At 48.1% G+C, this 18,774-nt stretch overlaps 1 protein-coding gene and 1 long non-coding RNA gene across 2 annotated transcripts; both read right to left on the bottom strand.

Annotated features, from left to right (window-relative positions):
- Positions 1-10,233: 10,233 nt before the first annotated feature.
- On the bottom strand, positions 10,234-11,447 carry LOC123161046 (uncharacterized). Its single transcript, XR_006480509.1, has 2 exons — positions 10,954-11,447; positions 10,234-10,519 (listed from the first exon to the last, which is right to left on the bottom strand). It is a non-coding gene; the product is annotated as an uncharacterized lncRNA (long non-coding RNA).
- Positions 11,448-13,723: 2,276 nt separating this feature from the next.
- Positions 13,724-14,994, bottom strand: LOC123158658 (uncharacterized). Its single transcript, XM_044576565.1, has 4 exons — positions 14,911-14,994; positions 14,231-14,585; positions 14,052-14,155; positions 13,724-13,976 (listed from the first exon to the last, which is right to left on the bottom strand). Exons 1-4 carry the CDS (start codon positions 14,992-14,994, stop codon positions 13,956-13,958), a joined length of 564 nt encoding a protein of 187 aa, XP_044432500.1. The 3' UTR covers positions 13,724-13,955.
- Between the last annotated feature and the right edge of the window lie 3,780 nt (positions 14,995-18,774).

The following is an 18,774-nucleotide window of genomic DNA, read 5'->3' as shown; positions in this document are numbered from 1 at the left end:
AATAGCAGATCAATTCAACCGGGTGGCATGATCCAAGCTGGATCATTTTGCCGTGTTTGTGGCTAGCTACATCTCCCAATTCCATGCATGCCTGTTTGGGAGGGTGTGCTCCAGCCGCTCCTCATTGTTGTCTCCGTCGACGAAGCCTAGCACAAGGCACTAGGACGCGGTGCGAAGTGTGATCCACCGACTGCTCCTGTGCTTTTGTTCCCGATCTGCTACTGCCAGGCCACGAAGCAATCTGGTGGTGGGGGTCGGCTACCAAGCCTGTCCCTACAGGCTATGTCAGATTGGCAATGGCTCGGGGATGGGCTGGTGGTTAGTCGACGCTAGCAACTGTGCGGCGACAGCAACGAGCGATCAGTTGAAGAGGTGCCGCGGTTTAGTGGGACGGTGATGTACGGCATGGCCCATCTTGGCGCCGTTGTCACCGTCGCATCATTGGCTTTCGAGCATGGGCGCGGGATGAAGCTGCTATATTGGACTCCTCTATGAGTTTTGGCGGCTCTCGCTCCATTCAGTTTGCCTTTCGCGGCGAGATGCAATTTATAGGCGGCGATTTGACGCAAAGGATATGGTTGTGTAGTGGTGGCGACTATCCGACCACATGTAGCAGCTGGGATCGTAAAAAAGTGGCGGCGAAAAGACATGATTGACTTCGATTTGGTGGTGCTTCTTCAGTACCCGGTCTCGAGCTCGGGGGTGACAACCCTAGGTGTGACCCATGTGGGTTATACCTGGCAATGACGATGTTTTTACGTCGTTATCTTGCTGAAGGCGTTGCGCGGATATGCTTGGACTTGTTCTTCAGGGTGAAAACCTTGAATCTGACCTATGATGGTTGGATCCGGTGACGACAATGCTTGAGCGTTGTTTACTTCTTGAAGGCGTTGCTATTGAAGAACATCGTTGTCCTTGTGGTGTTAAGAGATGGTTGGTGCGGATATGATCGTTACTGTAGTTTGTTGATGTTGTTTTGATCATTTTGGGTTTTTTTTCTTTTTTCTCGCTTCGGCATAGCTTTGGTCTTTTATGACTTTGCTCTTCGTCGTCGTGTTTTGTGTGTGTGTGTTAGTATTGGCTGTGTGCATCCTATCTGTGCGGAGGCCGGGTGTGTGCTCATTGTGTTTGTATCCACTTGATGCTTCATTCTGAGTCAATAAAATTCACCCTTTGTCAAAAAAGGCTTCTAGCTCGTCTGCCAAGAGAGAGGTGTAAACGAACAATTATACGTAGACAAGAATTATGCAGGAAAGGATTAGTGGGGATTGGGTGACGGGGTGAGGATCACCCAAACCCTGCATGGATTGAATCCACTAGGGGATTGGATCCCCAACAACCGAACAAAGCCTTAGGAGGGAGCGATGCCTCCAGGTAGTCCCCTCCTCGCATGCCAGAGAATCAAACGAAAAAACCTTACGAAAAAAGACCAACGGAAAAAAATCGACAACTCGCACGCAAGAGCGAACGAGGCGATCAGAGTGCCCTCGATCCCCATCCAGGTCACAGCAGATCCCTTCGCTATAGGGCCGAACCATACATATTTGGGGCCCTGGGGCAAGACGACACAATGGGGCCCTTGTGGACAAATAAAAATTCAGAATATATTGTATTTCAAAAGCAATTCAGTACATAGCATATGATGGTCTTTGAACTAAAAAATACATGCCACAAATTATTTATTTGTACCGGTCAAGAGAACTACATCATAATAGTATGGAAAAAGTTATAGTTCTACAAAAGATCGCTCTTCTAAGTGCCACAAAGAGACCATCGTCTTGCTCTTCTAACTATGAAAATCTTGTCGATGTCTCTAACAAACTCGAAAATCTCCATAGCACGCAATGGCACATCAGATTCTGGTAAAGTCATTTGCCGTGCTCGTAATTTCGAGAAGATATATCATCTAATTTAGCATAACTGTCAGAAAACATTTCTACAAATTTAGCACAACATTTGAATAATTTAATATCATCCAATAACTTCAAGTCTTTTGAGCCAAGTAAGAAGCCAAATATACTTCTGTACACTTTAATTTCTTCAAAGAACTACTGGTTCTAAAAAAGTTGTCAGTTGAACTTTTCTGGGATCATACCGGTTCATCTCTCTAGTTTCTTCACTTCTTTTTCTCACTGATAAACATTTTCTAGAAGACATGTCACCAAACAATTGCAGGAAAACAATCAATACAGGGAACAAAAGCACCTGAATATGGGCATATGGCTTGATGTCGAATTGTTGATGTGGCTTCCCAGATCTCCAAGGCTGCAACACTCATTCCCCGTTCGCCCCTTCTCTTCCCTTGATCCAATGAAGCTTTGAAGAACAGGCCAACAGAAGAGTAGGAACTAGGAAGAGAAGAATTGGAGATGTCAGATGGAGCAATCGGAGGCAGAGAGCCGGGTTATTTAACAGCGACTCAAAAGAGTACTTGATTAGGGGAAGGAGAGAGACGTACTCCCTGATGCGGTGATGCCTCAAACTTCTACTTGGTGGGGAGCTTGAGGATGCAAATAGAGATGATTGGGGAAAGGAATAGCACTGTTGGTATCCATTAATGGATGCACGGGACCGGAGCCTTGAATCTGGAAGTCCGTGGGAGCGGCGGCACTGTTCTTCGGGTGGAGAATTTGTGGGAGGAGACTAGGAGGCGAGGAGGTTGGAGACGTGAGAAGCGATGGATTCCTTCATCTTTTTTCCTAATATACACATATACTAGCTATACCTGGGCCGGGGCCCCTACCTCCCAGGGGCCCAGGGCGGTCGCCCCGTTGCCCCGGCCTATGGGCCGGCCCTGCTTCGCTACCGCCCTCACACTCGCATCAAGCGCCCTCAATCCCTGCGCTACCTCCCTTCGCCGCCGGCGATCCCTTTGCCGCAGCCAATCTCATCGCTACGTCGACGGCACACATTTGACGCCGCCGAACCTGTTGGCGCCGCCTCTCGCAGCGCCGCTTCTTCTTCTACCTTGGTGCTGCCTCTCACAGCTCCTTCTCTCTTTCTCTGGTTATTTCTCTCAAACACAAAAGAACACCCACACACACACGCACCAAGAAGGAGCACAAAGCTTTGCCCACGGGCTCTTCTCCTTGGTGAACGTATTCGCTACATTTTGCTCGGCCCTCACCATCTCCCATGCAGATACATGACCATGACAAGATTAAAACTAACATTCAACCCCCTAATCTTGCCATGTCAACTCTAATTTTTTTTATGCAGATCACCTACATCCTCTTGCCACAGCATCACCTTGCCGTGGACGACGCATTCCTTCCAGTGTCGCCGCATGTCACCACGGAAACCTTGCCGCTGCACTTGTGTTCGCCATAAGCACACGAACCCTCCTGCGATGGTAGCCATGGCCACCTACACCGGCCTCCGCATCTCACGAAGTCTGCCACCACCTGCGGCCTCCACATCTCATGGATTCTACCGCCATTGTGACCTCCATATCTCATGGAGCTTGCCGTTGATGCACCACCACTGCTATCCTCATCACAGGGTCATCGTCGCACCTTGCCTTCGGCGAGCACGACACATGCCAGCACGCAGCCAACTTCACCATGGACGCACAGCTGTCAATCGTCGTGTTCCTGGACGCATGGTGCAGCACCTAGCCTCCCGCCGGTGCCCCATGAACCTCCGCCCCGACGTACGCACGCGCCATCATGCCATCTTGCCGAACGCCGCAGCCACCTCTTGACGTGGAAGACACCTCCCATCACCACGCCGTCTCCTTGTCCTAACAGCCTCGCGCCGCAACCGGATGACAGCGGCATCACGCCGCCATCCAGCCTTCTCCTTGTAACGGCATCACACCGTTGTTGTGGTAGCGTCGCACCGCAGCAGGCCACCAACGGCATCGCGCCGCCGACGACCTCCACCTCGCGCTGCCGTCCTCCACGGGTCAGCCGTGCCGCCGTCGCTGTCGCCACCGCCGCGGATCGACGAGGCTCTGATACCAATTGTTGGCGCCGCCTCTCGTAGCGCCGCTTCTTCTTCTACCTTGGTGCTGCCTCTCACAGCTCCCTCTCTCTTTCTCTGGTTGTTTCTCTCAAACACAAAAGAACACCCACACACACACGCACCAAGAAGGAGCACAAAGCTTTGCCCACGGGCTCTTCTCCTTGGTGAACGTATTCGCTACATTTTGCTCGGCCCTCACCATCTCCCATGCAGATACATGACCATGACAAGATTAAAACTAACAGAACCCCCTGCCATAGCGGATCCCTTTGCAAACGCTGAGGTCATCTTATAGGGCGCAAACGCCGAGGACACCGCCATCGTCTTCGCCACCATCGCGGAAACCCAGGGCAAGGCGGGCAGTGAGGAGCGGCGCAAGGAGGCCGTGCCGGCCGTGCCCTACCCTCCTCTGTGTGCTAGTGGTGGTGATGCAGCGCGTCATCGACCGCGAGATTGGCAAGCCCGAGCACCGTTGCGCCTGCGCCTGTGTTGACATGGCCGCCGACGGCGACTGTGGGAGGACCAAGTGAGGCGTCCGGTACTCTACGCAGGATTAGGTCGCCACCTGCCCATCAGAACCGCCTCCCAGCCATTCAACGGTTTGCCTGACTCAACTTGCCGGGACACTTGGTCTTGTCCTGCTGCTTTCCTCGTCACTGGAGGTAACACTTGCTTGCCCAAAGTATTATGTATGTTCTTTACCATGGTACATTAGCTAGCTATAGGAGATGTGATCTTTGTGCTTTTCTTATTCTTCCTGAACACGCATATGAATGTTTGTGCATCGAGACAGCAGGACTTTCGGATCAACTGTTCCCTACTCTGGCTTCGCCTTTTAATTTGACTGAATATCTACTTACGCTCTCCAAGATTGTTCCTGTGAGTTTCTTGAAAACCTATTTGCGCACCCAGCTAGATCATACAATTGTTAAAGTATGGAGTTTTTTTATTGGATCTGTTTATCTCAGGACTTTGACGCGTCGGTTTCGTTTAGACAATTTTTAGAGCCAACGTTTACTCAAGGGGACACTCTGTATATTGTTCAAACTCGGTGTAGGTCCAATTTCTCGGAAACTGTTTCAGTCAATGCCGGATCAAAACCCCTTAAACTCTGTAAGTAGCTTTCTTCCTTTGTTGAAATCTCATTTCATTGACGATATATTGCGCTGCGTGTTGGTTAAGATGAAGCAAGGAGAAAACCATTGACGATGTATTTCCCTGCATGTTTCAGTCAATTTGTTGGACAACTATACACATATTTGTTTCTCAAGCCCACTAATTTCAGCATTTTGAACCCTTTTTTTGATCGGCCACCGCTTCAAGGATTATAGTGGAACCCTTTTTTTGGCCATGGAATTGCCCATGCCATGCCTTTGGACAATTCTTCCAACTCCAATGCATGCAATCTATTGAGCCAAGCATGCCAGGAAAGCCGCGCGCTTTGTTCATCGCCAATAGCCTTACAGCGTCTTCAGCAGTGGGAGATCTCAAATACTCCTCGCCAAACACTTGCACAATTCCCACTGCAAAGCGCTTGACACACACGATGGCTTGACTCTCACCCATAGCCAAGTGATCATTAACTAGATCAGCCGGGATACCGTATGCCAACATACGCAAAGCCGCTGTCACCTTCAGAAAGGTGCTATGCCCGAGCTCTCCGGCGGCATTCCTCCTTTGCTGAAAAAATCGGTCATGGCTCGCTAGTTTCTCTGCAATGCGCCTGAACAAGTCGGTGCTCTTCCTAAACCGGCGACGAAAATACGACTCCGGGTATGTGGGATTGTCCACGAAATAGTTTTTCATCAACCTGTTATGGGCATCAATCCTATCTCTCCAAATTTTCTCCCGACCCATAACCGAACCACCGTGCTTCGGTTTTTTATTGATTGGAATAGCTAGGATCATTGCAAGATCCTCCTCCTCTTCCATATCAAATTCTTCTTCGGAAGAATCATACGACGAACTCATCTACAATGTTCAATACTATACTATAAAAACTACAATTCAAAACGTGCACCAAATTCATGAAGTTTGACCAATACATACCTTGTAGGCGTTTTGTCGAACACCTTGCGGGCGCGGCGCGGCAGCGAGCGTCGGGCGCTGTTCCTCGGACGACGGAGGCGCGCGAGCGCCGGCGGCACTAGGAGGGGTGGGGCGGAAGCGCAGCGGTGTGGGGAAGGCCGGGGAAGCGCCTGAACGGTCACCGGGGGGCGCGGGCAACGGCGGCGGCGCGGACGGATGGGGGTGGAAGTGGGAGAGGAAGTGCGAGAGCGAGCGCTCGAGTGTGCCGCGCGCTGCAGCCGGCGCCCGAAATACAACGCGCGGGGCAGTGTTTCCGACAGCGCGCCCAACTCGTTATAGCGCGCGCGCCGTTTTTGCGCGCCCGCTGGAGCGACCCGCCGCGTTGCGTGCGCGCTAAAACCGACGAATTTGCGGCGCGGCGCTAGTTTAGCGCGGCTGTTGGAGATGCTCTTAGTCTGCTAGTGTGCTGGAGGTAGGATCAAGGGCGTGAAGCTCCCAAAGCTGCTCTTTTGCTCCTGTCGCTGTCACCGCTGGTGGCTCAAGTCTGCCCGCTCACGCGGGTCCTCAAAAAAACAAGGTCTGCACTTACGCACTTACCGTTCTTCAATTCATGTTGTGGTTGGGCTTGACATGGCCGTGGCTAGGATGGATGGAGGGGCACCACGCGAGCAGGGGCTGATTCAATCTTGCCCAAAATACACACGGGCGTGACGTGTTGCTCTCTGCACTGCACCTTACACGCCGCTGCATATGATCAGATGCATGGCCAACGCGTCAGTGGAGGTGCCCGCGGATGGCTTGTCCGAGCTCGCCGCCTCAAGCTTCTCCTCCTGCTCAGGCCTCCTGTTCAGAAGGTCAGCGGTGTCGCGCCGGGTGGAGGCTGCAGCTCGACGGCCCGTGCAACAGGGAGGCCAAGTCACTCGTCTGCCAACGCCATGCCCTAGGTCGCCGAGCTCCTTTGGCTGCTCGAGCGCTTCATCTCCACCGCATGACCGCCATGGAAGACACTCTCCCGCTTCTCATCCGAACTCGCCGCGCCTGAGAGTACTGGGACCCTTGGTGACATGCACTGTGTTTTGAAAAAAATGATATGGAGTGTGACGTGGCGGTCAAACCTAGGTGACGTTTCAAGTGTTTGGTCAAGACCATGTCCACATCAGATTGAAACCACTCTAAACGGTTTGGAAAGTTGAGGGACTAAGTTTTGCTGGTTTTGAAATTTAGGGGCTATTTCTATACTTTCGAAAGAGTTCAGGAAAAAAAATACTTCTCCCTTTTTTAAATGATATTTGCTCCTGATAGCAGTGCAAGGCTGCTTGCCAGAGTGGATCCTCGGCGGCTGAGCTGAAGCGACGCCCCCTCTCTGGCTGCATTTTCCCTTCCTTTCTTGCCTCACCAGAGACTGAATGTATGCATGGATGATGACTTTTACCTGTCGATGCCGGTTGCTGCTGGATCCTCGGCTGCAGGGGATCCCAGGCCGGAGCTTGGCGAGGTTTGACCCACAACGCGCCACGGAGGCCAACTCCACCGTGCAACCCCATTCTGTCCGACCCATTTGTTTGGGGTAAAAAGGACAAACGAGGCAGCCCAGCACGCGACGGCCAGGACCCATCTTGTCCGTTTTGTGTCCGGACTGACCCATTTTAAGCGCAATCTTTCGCCGGGTTTGGGTCACGGCGGACATCAAACGGACGCGCGCCTCGTTCGTGTCGGGGCCGCGTGGCAGACGGTCACCTACCTCCCACCCGCCCACATCAATGCGCACGGGCGGGCGGCCCCACCTGTCATCCGCACATCGAAAGGTCTCCGTCCTTCTTTAAGTGGAAACCGTGGACCGGTCGTCGTCCACACTGCCCCACGCCACCCCGCGGCCTCCTCGAAACCCGACAGCCTCAGTCCCATACCCTAGCCAAGAACTCGCCGGCCAGTCGCCCGCAGCCATGGGGCTCTGAAACTACGGCCACAAAGGCAAGCACAAACGCGAGGCTGGCTCCTCGTCGGGGCGTCACCGCGGCTCGGTGCAGAAGGAGGAGCCGGCCTCGCCATGACCACCATGCCGGGCCCCCTCGCCACCCGCGCCATCGCCCCCGCGTCCGTCGGCGAGCGCAACCGGCACTACATCCGTGCGTCGGTGTGCCGCCGTTATTGGGAGACGAGGATGTCGCTCCCCTAGAGCGAGTGCCGATCCTACCGGTCCCAGTGACCGGCCGTGCGCGCCGCGAGGAGATCGAGCGCCGTCGCCGCCTCGTCCTGGACGACCTCTACTACGACGAGAGGTACGCCCCTGACTCGTCATTGTGGGCACTTGGTTCCGCAATGAGCACGACACGTGGCGGGTATCCTTCTTCGCCGGCACGTCGACGGGGCCACGGCGGCCACGCCCAGAGCGCCGAGCGGCTGCTCCCCAGGAGCGCGGGCGTAGGCGGGTGCGCGGCCTCACGCCCACGCCGTCGCCGTCGCCATCTCCATCGCCACTACCACCTCCTCGCATGACAGCGGAGGAGGAGGCCCGTCTCATGCAGCGTGTCATGGAGGACTCCATGAACACGCACGACGAGCGGCAATGGGACGGCTTGGAGGAGGCCATGGCACTCTTTGCCGCTGGCGACGTCGCCTTCCCGGAGCTGCAGATGGCGGCCGTCACCGAGGAGAGGAGGCAGGACGCGATGGAGGAGGAGCCGCCGGCCGCGTTTCAGGAGCTGCTGGGTCAGGGGTGGGGCTTGTCCTGCACTGCTCCAGAGATGGCCGCCGGCGTGGGCGTGAACTAGTGCGCCACTCCGGTGCGGTCACCGGAGCGGGAGGCGTCGCCACTGGAGGAGGTGGTGCAGGCACCTCCCGCCGTCCAGCCCGGCCCCGTCTACCACACATCGCCGGCCCACCTGTGGACGCTGCCGGCCTACGTCGTCCTCGTCAGCGACGACGACGATACCGACGACCACTGAAGACGGCCACGGCGACGACATCGACGGGCACGGGCAGGAGTGCGCCGGCAGCGGCCGTTTTTCTTTCCTTTTTATGTTTAATTATTAATGTTACTCGGACGTAAAATTGGACCGTTTTATGGCCGTGACCCCATAACTAAGTTTTATGTTTATTAAACTGCGCTTATTTACTTTTTTTAGTCATTTTACTAGCAAAAGAGCCCGTGCGTTGCCACGGGAAAAATAAATCATGACATGTCCCTAGCGCTCCATCAGCGTTGCGGCTTTTCCTCCTCATCACTACCGCCGATGGTGGTCAAGTTGTCCGCCTATTCACGATGAATGATGAATCCTAAGGTGACGAGCTTGGTAATAACATTTAGTACACTACTTTCGCGAGCTCTTTCCTGCAGCCTCGTCTATTGACGGACTTGTAATGATTGTGGGCACCATCCTTGTGTCATCTACACTTGATGCATGCACCATCCTTAATATCGGTGTAAACGAACTTTTACTATCCACTGTATTGAGTAACCACTGCTTTCCATGACTACTTTGACAATCCCATGTTTATCTCAAATATATGTGAGTATATAGTTAAAAATACCTCTTATTCTCACCAGAACGGCGAAGTACAAACTGAGCCCATGAACTAATTCTAGATTATGCAAAACAATTTAAGATCACATATGTTTCAGATTTAAGAAGAATATGCACCTATGTTATCAATATTAAAAAGCAGAAATACCAAGCAACCCTTAGGGAAAGAAGGCTCGTATCTTATAAAACATTCTTCCCCTGTATACTCTTCATTGAATTTATCAATTAATCCACATTCTCATCCATGAACGCATGCATCATATGAGAATTTCAGCAAGCACAGATTAGCTAAATAAAAATCCAACTACGTCCACATAACAAGTTAGGTCGAAAGAGAAGACACGACACATGCGGCCATCGGATTGAGTTTTCTCGGACATGTCCGGTCCTGTGGCAGGTCGACTGACCTGTAATGATTGTTGGCCCACCCCTATCTCATCTACACCAACCCCACATTGTGTGTAATCTTTTTTTCATAGGGTGCAATTGTTCAGGTCTAGAGTCATGCAATTGTTGCTAGATAAATTTGAATGAAATTACTAAAGGTCTTACATGATGAAGCTCGCCGGCGAGGGATCGAATTCATTGAGATGTCACAGACGATTCCTACGCATCTTCCATCCTATCTGAATCATCCGAGCCTAAATCTGATGGGTAGTTCACACGACAAACAGCTGATACAATAAACAGAAAACAGTAACAACAAAGCATCATATAGTAGCAGCAAAAATCACATTCCTTTCTCTCTTATTTTTTCTCATAATAGCAGCAAATTCGAAACCCGTCCTAACTCAGGAGAGTATCTTATAGTGGCCGCCGCCTTGTTGGACACATGCCTAAACCAACCGTAGCACACCAGCCCCAAGCACTGATCCAGTTTCTCTAATAAATTAAAAATTAAACTGTAATAGGGATGTGGCAAAGTCAGTAGCGGTGGCATCAACCTGGGGATTGGCCTTGAGGCCGCGGAGCTTATAAAGCTTGATTTTTTTTTGCTTCACCTGTAATGCATGAAAAAAATCAGTTCATTCACCAAGACTTGCTCACGTTTCATCATGGGATATTTTCTTTTGATGCTCATATGTGCTCATGAATTATAGAAATCAACAGGAGCTTAAGGGCGTCCATTCAGGGATACAGACCAAAAAAGCAGACCAAACGGTACATTAAGCAACATTCCAAATTGATTGTAAAAAGCAACGATACATCCACATATATCGGGATACTGGCCAAAAAGCAAGTTAAACAATTTACACTACTTGAACACACCATATTGATTGTGAAAATGCAGTCCAAGCCGTACAAATTCCATTCTAATATATAACTGAAAAAGAAAGGATTTTCAAACCATGTATGTACAGTTGTACACTACTGCAACAGTACAGTACTCCAGTTCATACAAATACTGCAACACTCGTCTTGTGGAAAAAATTACCATGGGCATATCCTTAGAGGAATAGGGGATATCAACAGCTCGGGAATTGATTCTGGTGGAGAAGCACATGAGTTTGCTGCTGAGGAGCTGTATGGTGATGTCCGAGAAGAACAGCCGACCGACAGAGACTCGGATAGACGGAGCAGTTGTTCAATCAGAGGGCTGTTGGCAGCCAACCCAGGTGTGGCCGAGTGGACGTGAGATACAGTTCGAGTCCTTCACCACGTAAATCTTCGGCAGAGGTTCCTTGAGGTCTGTCTGCACAAACACAAATCAGCCTGAACAATCCCTTTGTTGTCTTGAGCAGGAAAAGCAAAAACAATAGCCATGTCAATTTTTCAAAGTTGATTTCACACCCGGTGCAAAAGCATGGAGATTCCTTGTGGTTAACTCGTGCTTCGAAGAAAAAATTATCCCTGTTGCGTTCTCTTTTCGAAAGGTAACAACTTGGAACAATACTAAACACATCTTTTCACATGCTAAATGCATTTAGGGCCCCCCTATAAGTTATAACTGTCATATATGTATACATTCGATGATTCCCATCTAAGAAGTATGCAATGTGACGAAAAAGAGTAAGATCATCAAGCAATAACTGTCAATTTGTCATCTTACCAATTCAATCATAGTCACTATCACTACAATTAACAACAAAGCACATCTAATCATCCTTAGAGAAGTAGCATAGACCAACCTTTTCAACTGATTCTTATCGCAGGAGGGTCCAAATTCCTGGAGCTAAAACATCGCGGCGTTAAATGGCAGTAACACTGTTCTTGGGCTCAAGATGCTACCATGGTTACCCTAGAGGACAAGTAAATAGGATTAAAAATGTCTAATCATTAATTCATTGGCAGTCAGCTAGTATTTCTGGACTTAAACCCTCCACACTCTCGATGTGAATCACAAATGACTTTGAGTTAAAAGAAAATGTTCTGAATAATAGTTACTAACAAAACCTATGAGCCAATGTTTTTACAACACCATTGAATAGAGTTCAGAGTTTAAGTATGTATGCCACGACACACAGCTTCCACAGAGACGATGCGCAGGTGGTCACTATCACAAATCAAAAAATTATAGCAATTTAGTATTACTTGTCTGAACTGTACAAATCTATGAAAGTATGTATAAACTGAGAACTCCTGGAGTTTACTATTATGAGAAAAGCAGCAGGTACCAGTGGCCTACATCCAATGAAAGGCTACACAGATTGATGTTGATTGAAGAAATATCCAACAACATTGGACTAATCACCATAATCTAGCGAGCTTCTATCTACTGGGCAATTCAGAAATAACAAACTGAAACAAGAGCAATCGGAAACTACATTGTCCGCCAACACTAATCAGATCAACACAACCCGGCCATCAGCATTTGTGTGAATGGACAAAAGTTATGGTAACCCTGTCTGACTTATCTTCAGTTCTTCACATAAGGTTATCTTTACTTAACACAAAGCGCATAGATAAATCAACTAAATCAGAATTTCTCAATGGACGGAAGTTATAAAATAATGTCTGAAATGAATGCACAAAAGGAGCATCTCCAGAACAAATAGGTGCGTAAAGTACATCAAAAGAAAAACGCTTGGTGTGCATCTACAAGTCAAATAAGAAGGCCTATCAGCTCCTACATACATGAATACAAACAGGTTACATTGGGATTAACTATCAGCAAGTAAAACCAACATCCGAGGGAAAAGTTGAACAAAAGCTCTTTCTACCCTTTAACAAGATCATTCTGTAAATCAGAATTCATTCATTATCTTTCTACCCTGGCTCCAGCAGTTAGTGTTACTCTTGGATGACTGTAGAAGCTAGCCGACTGAAAAAACCACACCAGTACAACGTTGTGTGCTCGGTCCACTTTTTGTTTCAGTAATTTACACATTATCGATTTTGTTCAGTTAGCCACTAAATGTCCAGCGGTTATCCAATAAAATGTGTTCACTTTGGGAGTCAGTAGCAGTTAGTGTGTATAAGCTCTGGGAGTTAGCTTGCATCATGTAGAGTTCGCTCTTGTAAAAAAGATGGAAAAATAGATCAAAACATAAAACTACGACTGTGAACATCACTTCCTTCGGTGGAAATCGCTCCAGTAAAATTTGCAACTACATAAATTGTTCGTTTTGGGCAACATATTATTTTAGAATTACAAGAATTGCGTATATACTTTGCCATATTGTGCACCCTTGTATGAATTGTTCCACAAAACAAAGTATAAATTGTCATAGGTAACATCTGATGCTAAGCCATCTTGGTGCATAACACACACAAAAATATGATTTTATCTGTTGGATGTGACATAACATAGATGGGTCAAATTTCAGGGGCTTCTATCTACTAAATTCAAAGTATAAATTCAGAAACAATAAACTGAAACAAGAGCCATCAGAAGTAGCACCAATTCAGAAACAATAAACTGAAATAGGGGCTTCTATTTCTATCAACTGATTAGCTTTCAAGGGGATACATACCTCTGGTGTAGCCACCGCAGGCGACATTGAACGGCTCAATGGATGTGCTTCTTCTGCCGGCAAACTTGGCGGAGGTAACATTGGAAGTTTCTTCGAAACTCACAATGATTCATCACACAAAAAAAGTAGCATAGCAGCCATGTAGATATCATATATATCTCTGTTAAGAAGAAATAAGGAATATTACAAAGCTTAAGAGGAAACTCGCCTCTGCCACTTTTGGGTTTACACAAGTGTAATCCACTCGCTCACTAAGAACTTGCATGGCATTTCTAGTGTAACTATTTTATGAGCTTACAAATAAAAGCTCAAAAATGAAAATAGCACATCATATATACACTGTTTGTGTTTGGAAGGATATCAATTAAATAAAAATAGATCTGTTAATGGACTTGTTTGTGTAGTAGCAGAATTTTGTTCAAAATAAAACTGGACTTGTGCTAATGGGAGAGACAGAGAGTAGATGGGGGTTGCTTGACCTATCTTGGTGTAGCAGAGGCGTCATCCGAGGAGGTGCTTATGGCTAGGGTTCCTCCCTGTTGACCTGCATGGGAAGGGAAGGAAACGAGATGAGGAAGGGACGGGAAGGGGAGGGGAGGGGATGTGGACAAGATAGAACCTTGGAGCTGCAGGTCCATGGCGTCCTCCACATCTCCGTGAAGAAGCCCTTGATGGCGGCGACCATGGTGGATGGGGAATTCCCATGGCGTGCTCCATCTGCATCTGCAGCAGAGGACATGAAGAGAATGTGAGGTGTAGGGGTGGTGGATCCCAGCCAAGAAGGAAGGAGGGACGAACCTGGGCCGCCGGAGACGCGCCGGCGAAGCCCTGCCCGAAACCCTAGCCATGGGGGTGGCGTTTCGAGCGGGCGGTAGAGGCCGGGAGCGGAGAATCTGGCCGGAGGGTAGGGAGGAGCGGACTGTGGGGAGTTGGGGGGCGTGCTGCGCGGCGTCGGAGCTCGCCGGAAGCTGCCGGCGTGGGTGGTGGCGGCGGCGGCGAGGACTTGAGCGAGAGGGAGAGGAGGCGAGCCCGTTCTCCTCCTTTGGTCGTGTTTTTTTTTACCCAAATTTGCTCGGACCGCGGGTTGAATAATCCAAACGACAGGGTGTTTTGTGCAAAAACGAATCGTTTTCCCGATCCACTTAAACAGGGACTGCGGGTTGAATTCTTGAAAATAGAGGGGCTTTTTTGCAAAAGTGACGACGACGTACGACCAGAAGCACTCCGTGCTTTATTAGTAGGGAAAGATTTATGTTTTTTGTTTTTTAATCTTATTCTGACACGGACGTGATTTGGGATGCGGCCGCGCGGTGGGCGCATGCACGACCCAACGGACAAAGCCCGACACAGGCGAACCCATCAACGCCCCAAAAAGACAAAATCCGATCAATCCGGATGTCCGTTTGGGGTCGTGCTGTGGAGTTGAGGGCCTGACGGCTTCGAGCGGAGGAGGCAGCAGTGACTGCTCCCCTGCTCACCGATGCGCCGTGCCCATGCACCAGGCAACTCTGCAGGGTGGGGCCCTCTCCGCCGAGCCCCCCACGTGTCCTCCGCCGCTCCATGGCCCCCCTCTGGCTATCCGTGATTCTGTGGTGGCGCCATGAGAGGATACAGTGGTGAAAAGATGGTGCATGCGACGGTGGGCTCGGTCCTCCACCTCAGCGCAGGGACCCGTCCCGAGGAGATTAGGAGAGTTTTAATCAACCAATCAATCACCGAGGCAGAGGCGTACAAGATGGATCATCGCTTGCTGATTGCCTTGATATATGATGCATTTGTGCGTATGTGTTCTTAATTTCCAGTATATACGTGGACCATGGACCTCCAACAGATAATGTAGATCAGCACAGGTCGATCTTACCTAGCCTTCTGATATGATACATCAACATTATTTCTGTGCCCACTAACTTTTTGCAGCTGCGGAGATTCAGAGAACCTGCCTGCCTAGACATGTGTGAACGAGCCATATGATTTGCATCTCCGACTCGATGAGAAACGGCCGTCTTCTGCAAGTCATGATCTCGATGAGGCAGTGAGAGTGACACCCGTCACCCGTCACCCGTGGCCAGCTACACATGTATGCCCATGTTCTTGCTGTACTGCTACTCCAGCAGTCCGCATGGTTGGTGTATGTTGGCTTTAGAATTCAGCAGTACTAGCAGTATTATTTTCTCGGTTGATTGGGAAGCGTGTGCTTGCGTGCCAAATTTTCTGCGGTCCACGGAAGTTTGTTCAGTCACCTGCCTCTGATTTTGTGTACCACTCAGCGTGATTTCGATGATGACATATAGGAGTACTCTACTCCTAGTTGTTTGTTTATACGACTCTTGTGATCTTTTTTAAGCCTGACTCTTGTGATTTTCCGATCAACAGTCTCATGATATAGGTGTATTCAATTTGACATACATGACATCCGCCGGTGGCTATGGCCAGAACTCATGCAGGCATGTATGACTCGTGTATGCAAGTAACAATAGTTCACGGCTCATTGTAAACAAGTTTCTGCGGTCCAAGGAAGTTCGCTCAGTCATCTATGTATTCACGGTGATTTCGATGAGGACATATTGTAGGAGTAGCTTGTTTGTTTATACGTACTCTTTTCCAATCAACGGTCCCATGATATATTTAATTTGACACGCATGACATCGGCCGGTGGCTACAGGTGTAACTCATGAATGCATGTATGATTCGTGTTTGCAAGTCGCAATGGCTCACGCCTGATTGTAATTAAGTTGGTGTTTGCCGAGATTATTTATGAAATATATTTTTATATTATGTGTATTTGGTGTTGTAGATCGTACTACACTTTTCTAGAGAGCTGGTCAAACTTAAACAAGTTTGACTTACGCCAACCTTGGAACTTCAAATATTTTGAAATGGAGGTAGTATGTCCTTACTCACTTTGCTTGTTTGGGCGAGGATTTGTGGCATGTGAGTGCGGGGGCACTCAGGTCCCCGTCCCGCCTTTTATTTTGGCTTCCGATTTTCAAAGTTCACTATCTTTTAAACGGAAATTCAAAATTAAGTAATGTTTTCATATTCGTGTTTCTCATGACCAGTGCTTTGATAAAAGATCCATTTTGAATATATTTTGACGACTTTTAAAAAATGTGTTAACTTTTGATGTTGAAACTTAGTACAAGCAATCAATTATTTTGTGTCCACGGCCGGCAGAAAAAATTGCTTAAAGTTACAACTCTGAAACTTGGCATTTTTAGATGCAAGGACCCTAAGTTCCACCGTTGAAACTTAAAGCGTTTTGAGGGATTTTCTTTTTATTGTTACCTCATGCGGGATTCAACTACTTCACGAATCACGAGGTAAATTGAGCGGGCGGCAGGGCTTGGTAGATGAGTGCCCCCGCATTTATGTGCCCCTCCAAATTTCCGTGTTTGGGTATCCATTATTTGAGTGGAGTCATAGTTTATGTAACGTAGATATGGTCAAGAAGCATGAATTTGTGAAGGATGAATCTAGATGCATCGAGTTTTAAGGAAGATTACGATACCCATTTAGTGATAATTCCGAGTCTTCTCTCTGGTGCAACCAAACTACTTCGATGTCACATATTTTTGCATCGATCAAAAGGCGTAATTGTTTTATTTCTTTGGATCACGTTGCTAGCTGGTAGAGGAGTAATTAATTAATCTCACATTCATGCACGCATGGCAATTTCAGCTCAGCAATCGACGAATGCGTTCGACACACCGAACCAATAGCATGCGTGTAGGGTACTATGACGAACGTTCTTTTACTTTCTATCTCTCGTTTGTGCTGCACGAACATTCACATGCATGCACGTATAAAGCCATGGATTGAGCGCGTAGGTAGATGGAGACGCAACAGGTTGTCGAGAGCTCTCACTGCTCATGCATGCACAAAAGCGAGACACTGCACATGCATACATGGATGGGTGGCAAAGCTTCACTCACGCTTCCCACCGTGTATCAGTGTATGCATGTACTCTGCCGAGCTAGGTTTACTATTACTCCTTGTTACTACCACCACGTGCACCGGTGCACCGCGACTGGGGGAAGAAGAGCCACACGCATGGCCCCCTTCTTCTTCTTCCATGCAGGCCGTAGCTACTAGGCTGCTAGCGTGATTGTTCCTTCCTTTCACATTCGCCTTTCGCTTTTCTCGTGTTGTCTGTACCCCTCTACGTACCTTTAACACTAGCTGCTGCCACTGTTAATTAGCTAGAGCTATACAGCAGTACTGTTTTGCTCTAAGGAATAACCGAGATTCCCTGGCTGGGGAAAAGAAACATTTCTCCGGCTAGATTGTCTCGGCTAGTGTGGGCACGCATACATTGCATAGCACTTCAGCTCTGATTAATAATGCTGTTTTGTAGCTAGCCGGCTTGCTAATTTGTCTCCTCTCTCTCCTTTCACTCTCTCTATAGGAGGCGGAAGGTGGCCCGGCTGTCCGGCGCCCAAAACCGCGGTGGTTTTGGCCGTAGCTCCACACAGCCGGCTTTTCCCTTGTCTCATCTGCCCTGCGCCGCGCCCACAACATCTCTCTCTCCCCCATTCTTCTCTCTCTAGATCTCTCTCTCATCGGGAGCAGTGCGAGATCCCGGCAGGCTTTTCTCTAGTCGATGAAGACCCGAAGTGAAGCCTTTGCATGTGCCGGGAACACACTCAGAGCTTGGATAAATTATAATTCTTTTGTGTCATGTAAATGGATGCATGTGATTTCGACGAAAATTTCAGATTTTTTTATATATTTGCCCATGTTAGTGCTGCTTGTATTCATGAAAAAAATCATGCAAAAAGATGATTTTTTTTTTCATTTCATCTATAAAAGAGCAAAAGTTCCGCGCTATAAAATAACAAAAAGTAGATAATTGTGTTACTCCATTTGTGTTTCAACACAGGTCGTACTATTGTTGTTTTGTTGAAAAATATTTGAAAGGCAACCTAGGACATAATGCATATTTTTCTCTTTCATATATTTATATTTATAAAGTTATTTTGGCATACAATAGTATATAAAATCTCACTAAATATCCAAACTGACTATCATTATAGCCAATAAAGCGTAATAGAACATACACTTGTAGAATACTTATAATAGCTAAACGGACATGATAAAAAGTCAATTATATTATATATTAATTATATACAAGGTTAGTTTATTAAAAATGAATAAATTATTCTCCGTTTCAATTTTTGTGTTTATTTAGTAATTTAAATTTCTAACATATTCCTTTAATTTTTCGGTGCCGCCTGAAGTACCATCATTTTCATAAAAATTAGATTATTTCTACTAAACGATATATATCCCGCCAATGACACTATCACAACACGAACTCCACTATATTTTAGTTTAACATGCAA

The sequence above is a fragment of the Triticum aestivum genome, chromosome 7B (genome assembly GCF_018294505.1).
Source record: "Triticum aestivum cultivar Chinese Spring chromosome 7B, IWGSC CS RefSeq v2.1, whole genome shotgun sequence".
Classification (NCBI taxonomy): domain Eukaryota; kingdom Viridiplantae; phylum Streptophyta; class Magnoliopsida; order Poales; family Poaceae; genus Triticum; species Triticum aestivum.
The sequence above is the reverse complement of the archived record's forward strand: the minus strand, read 5'-3'. Positions and strand labels throughout refer to the sequence as shown.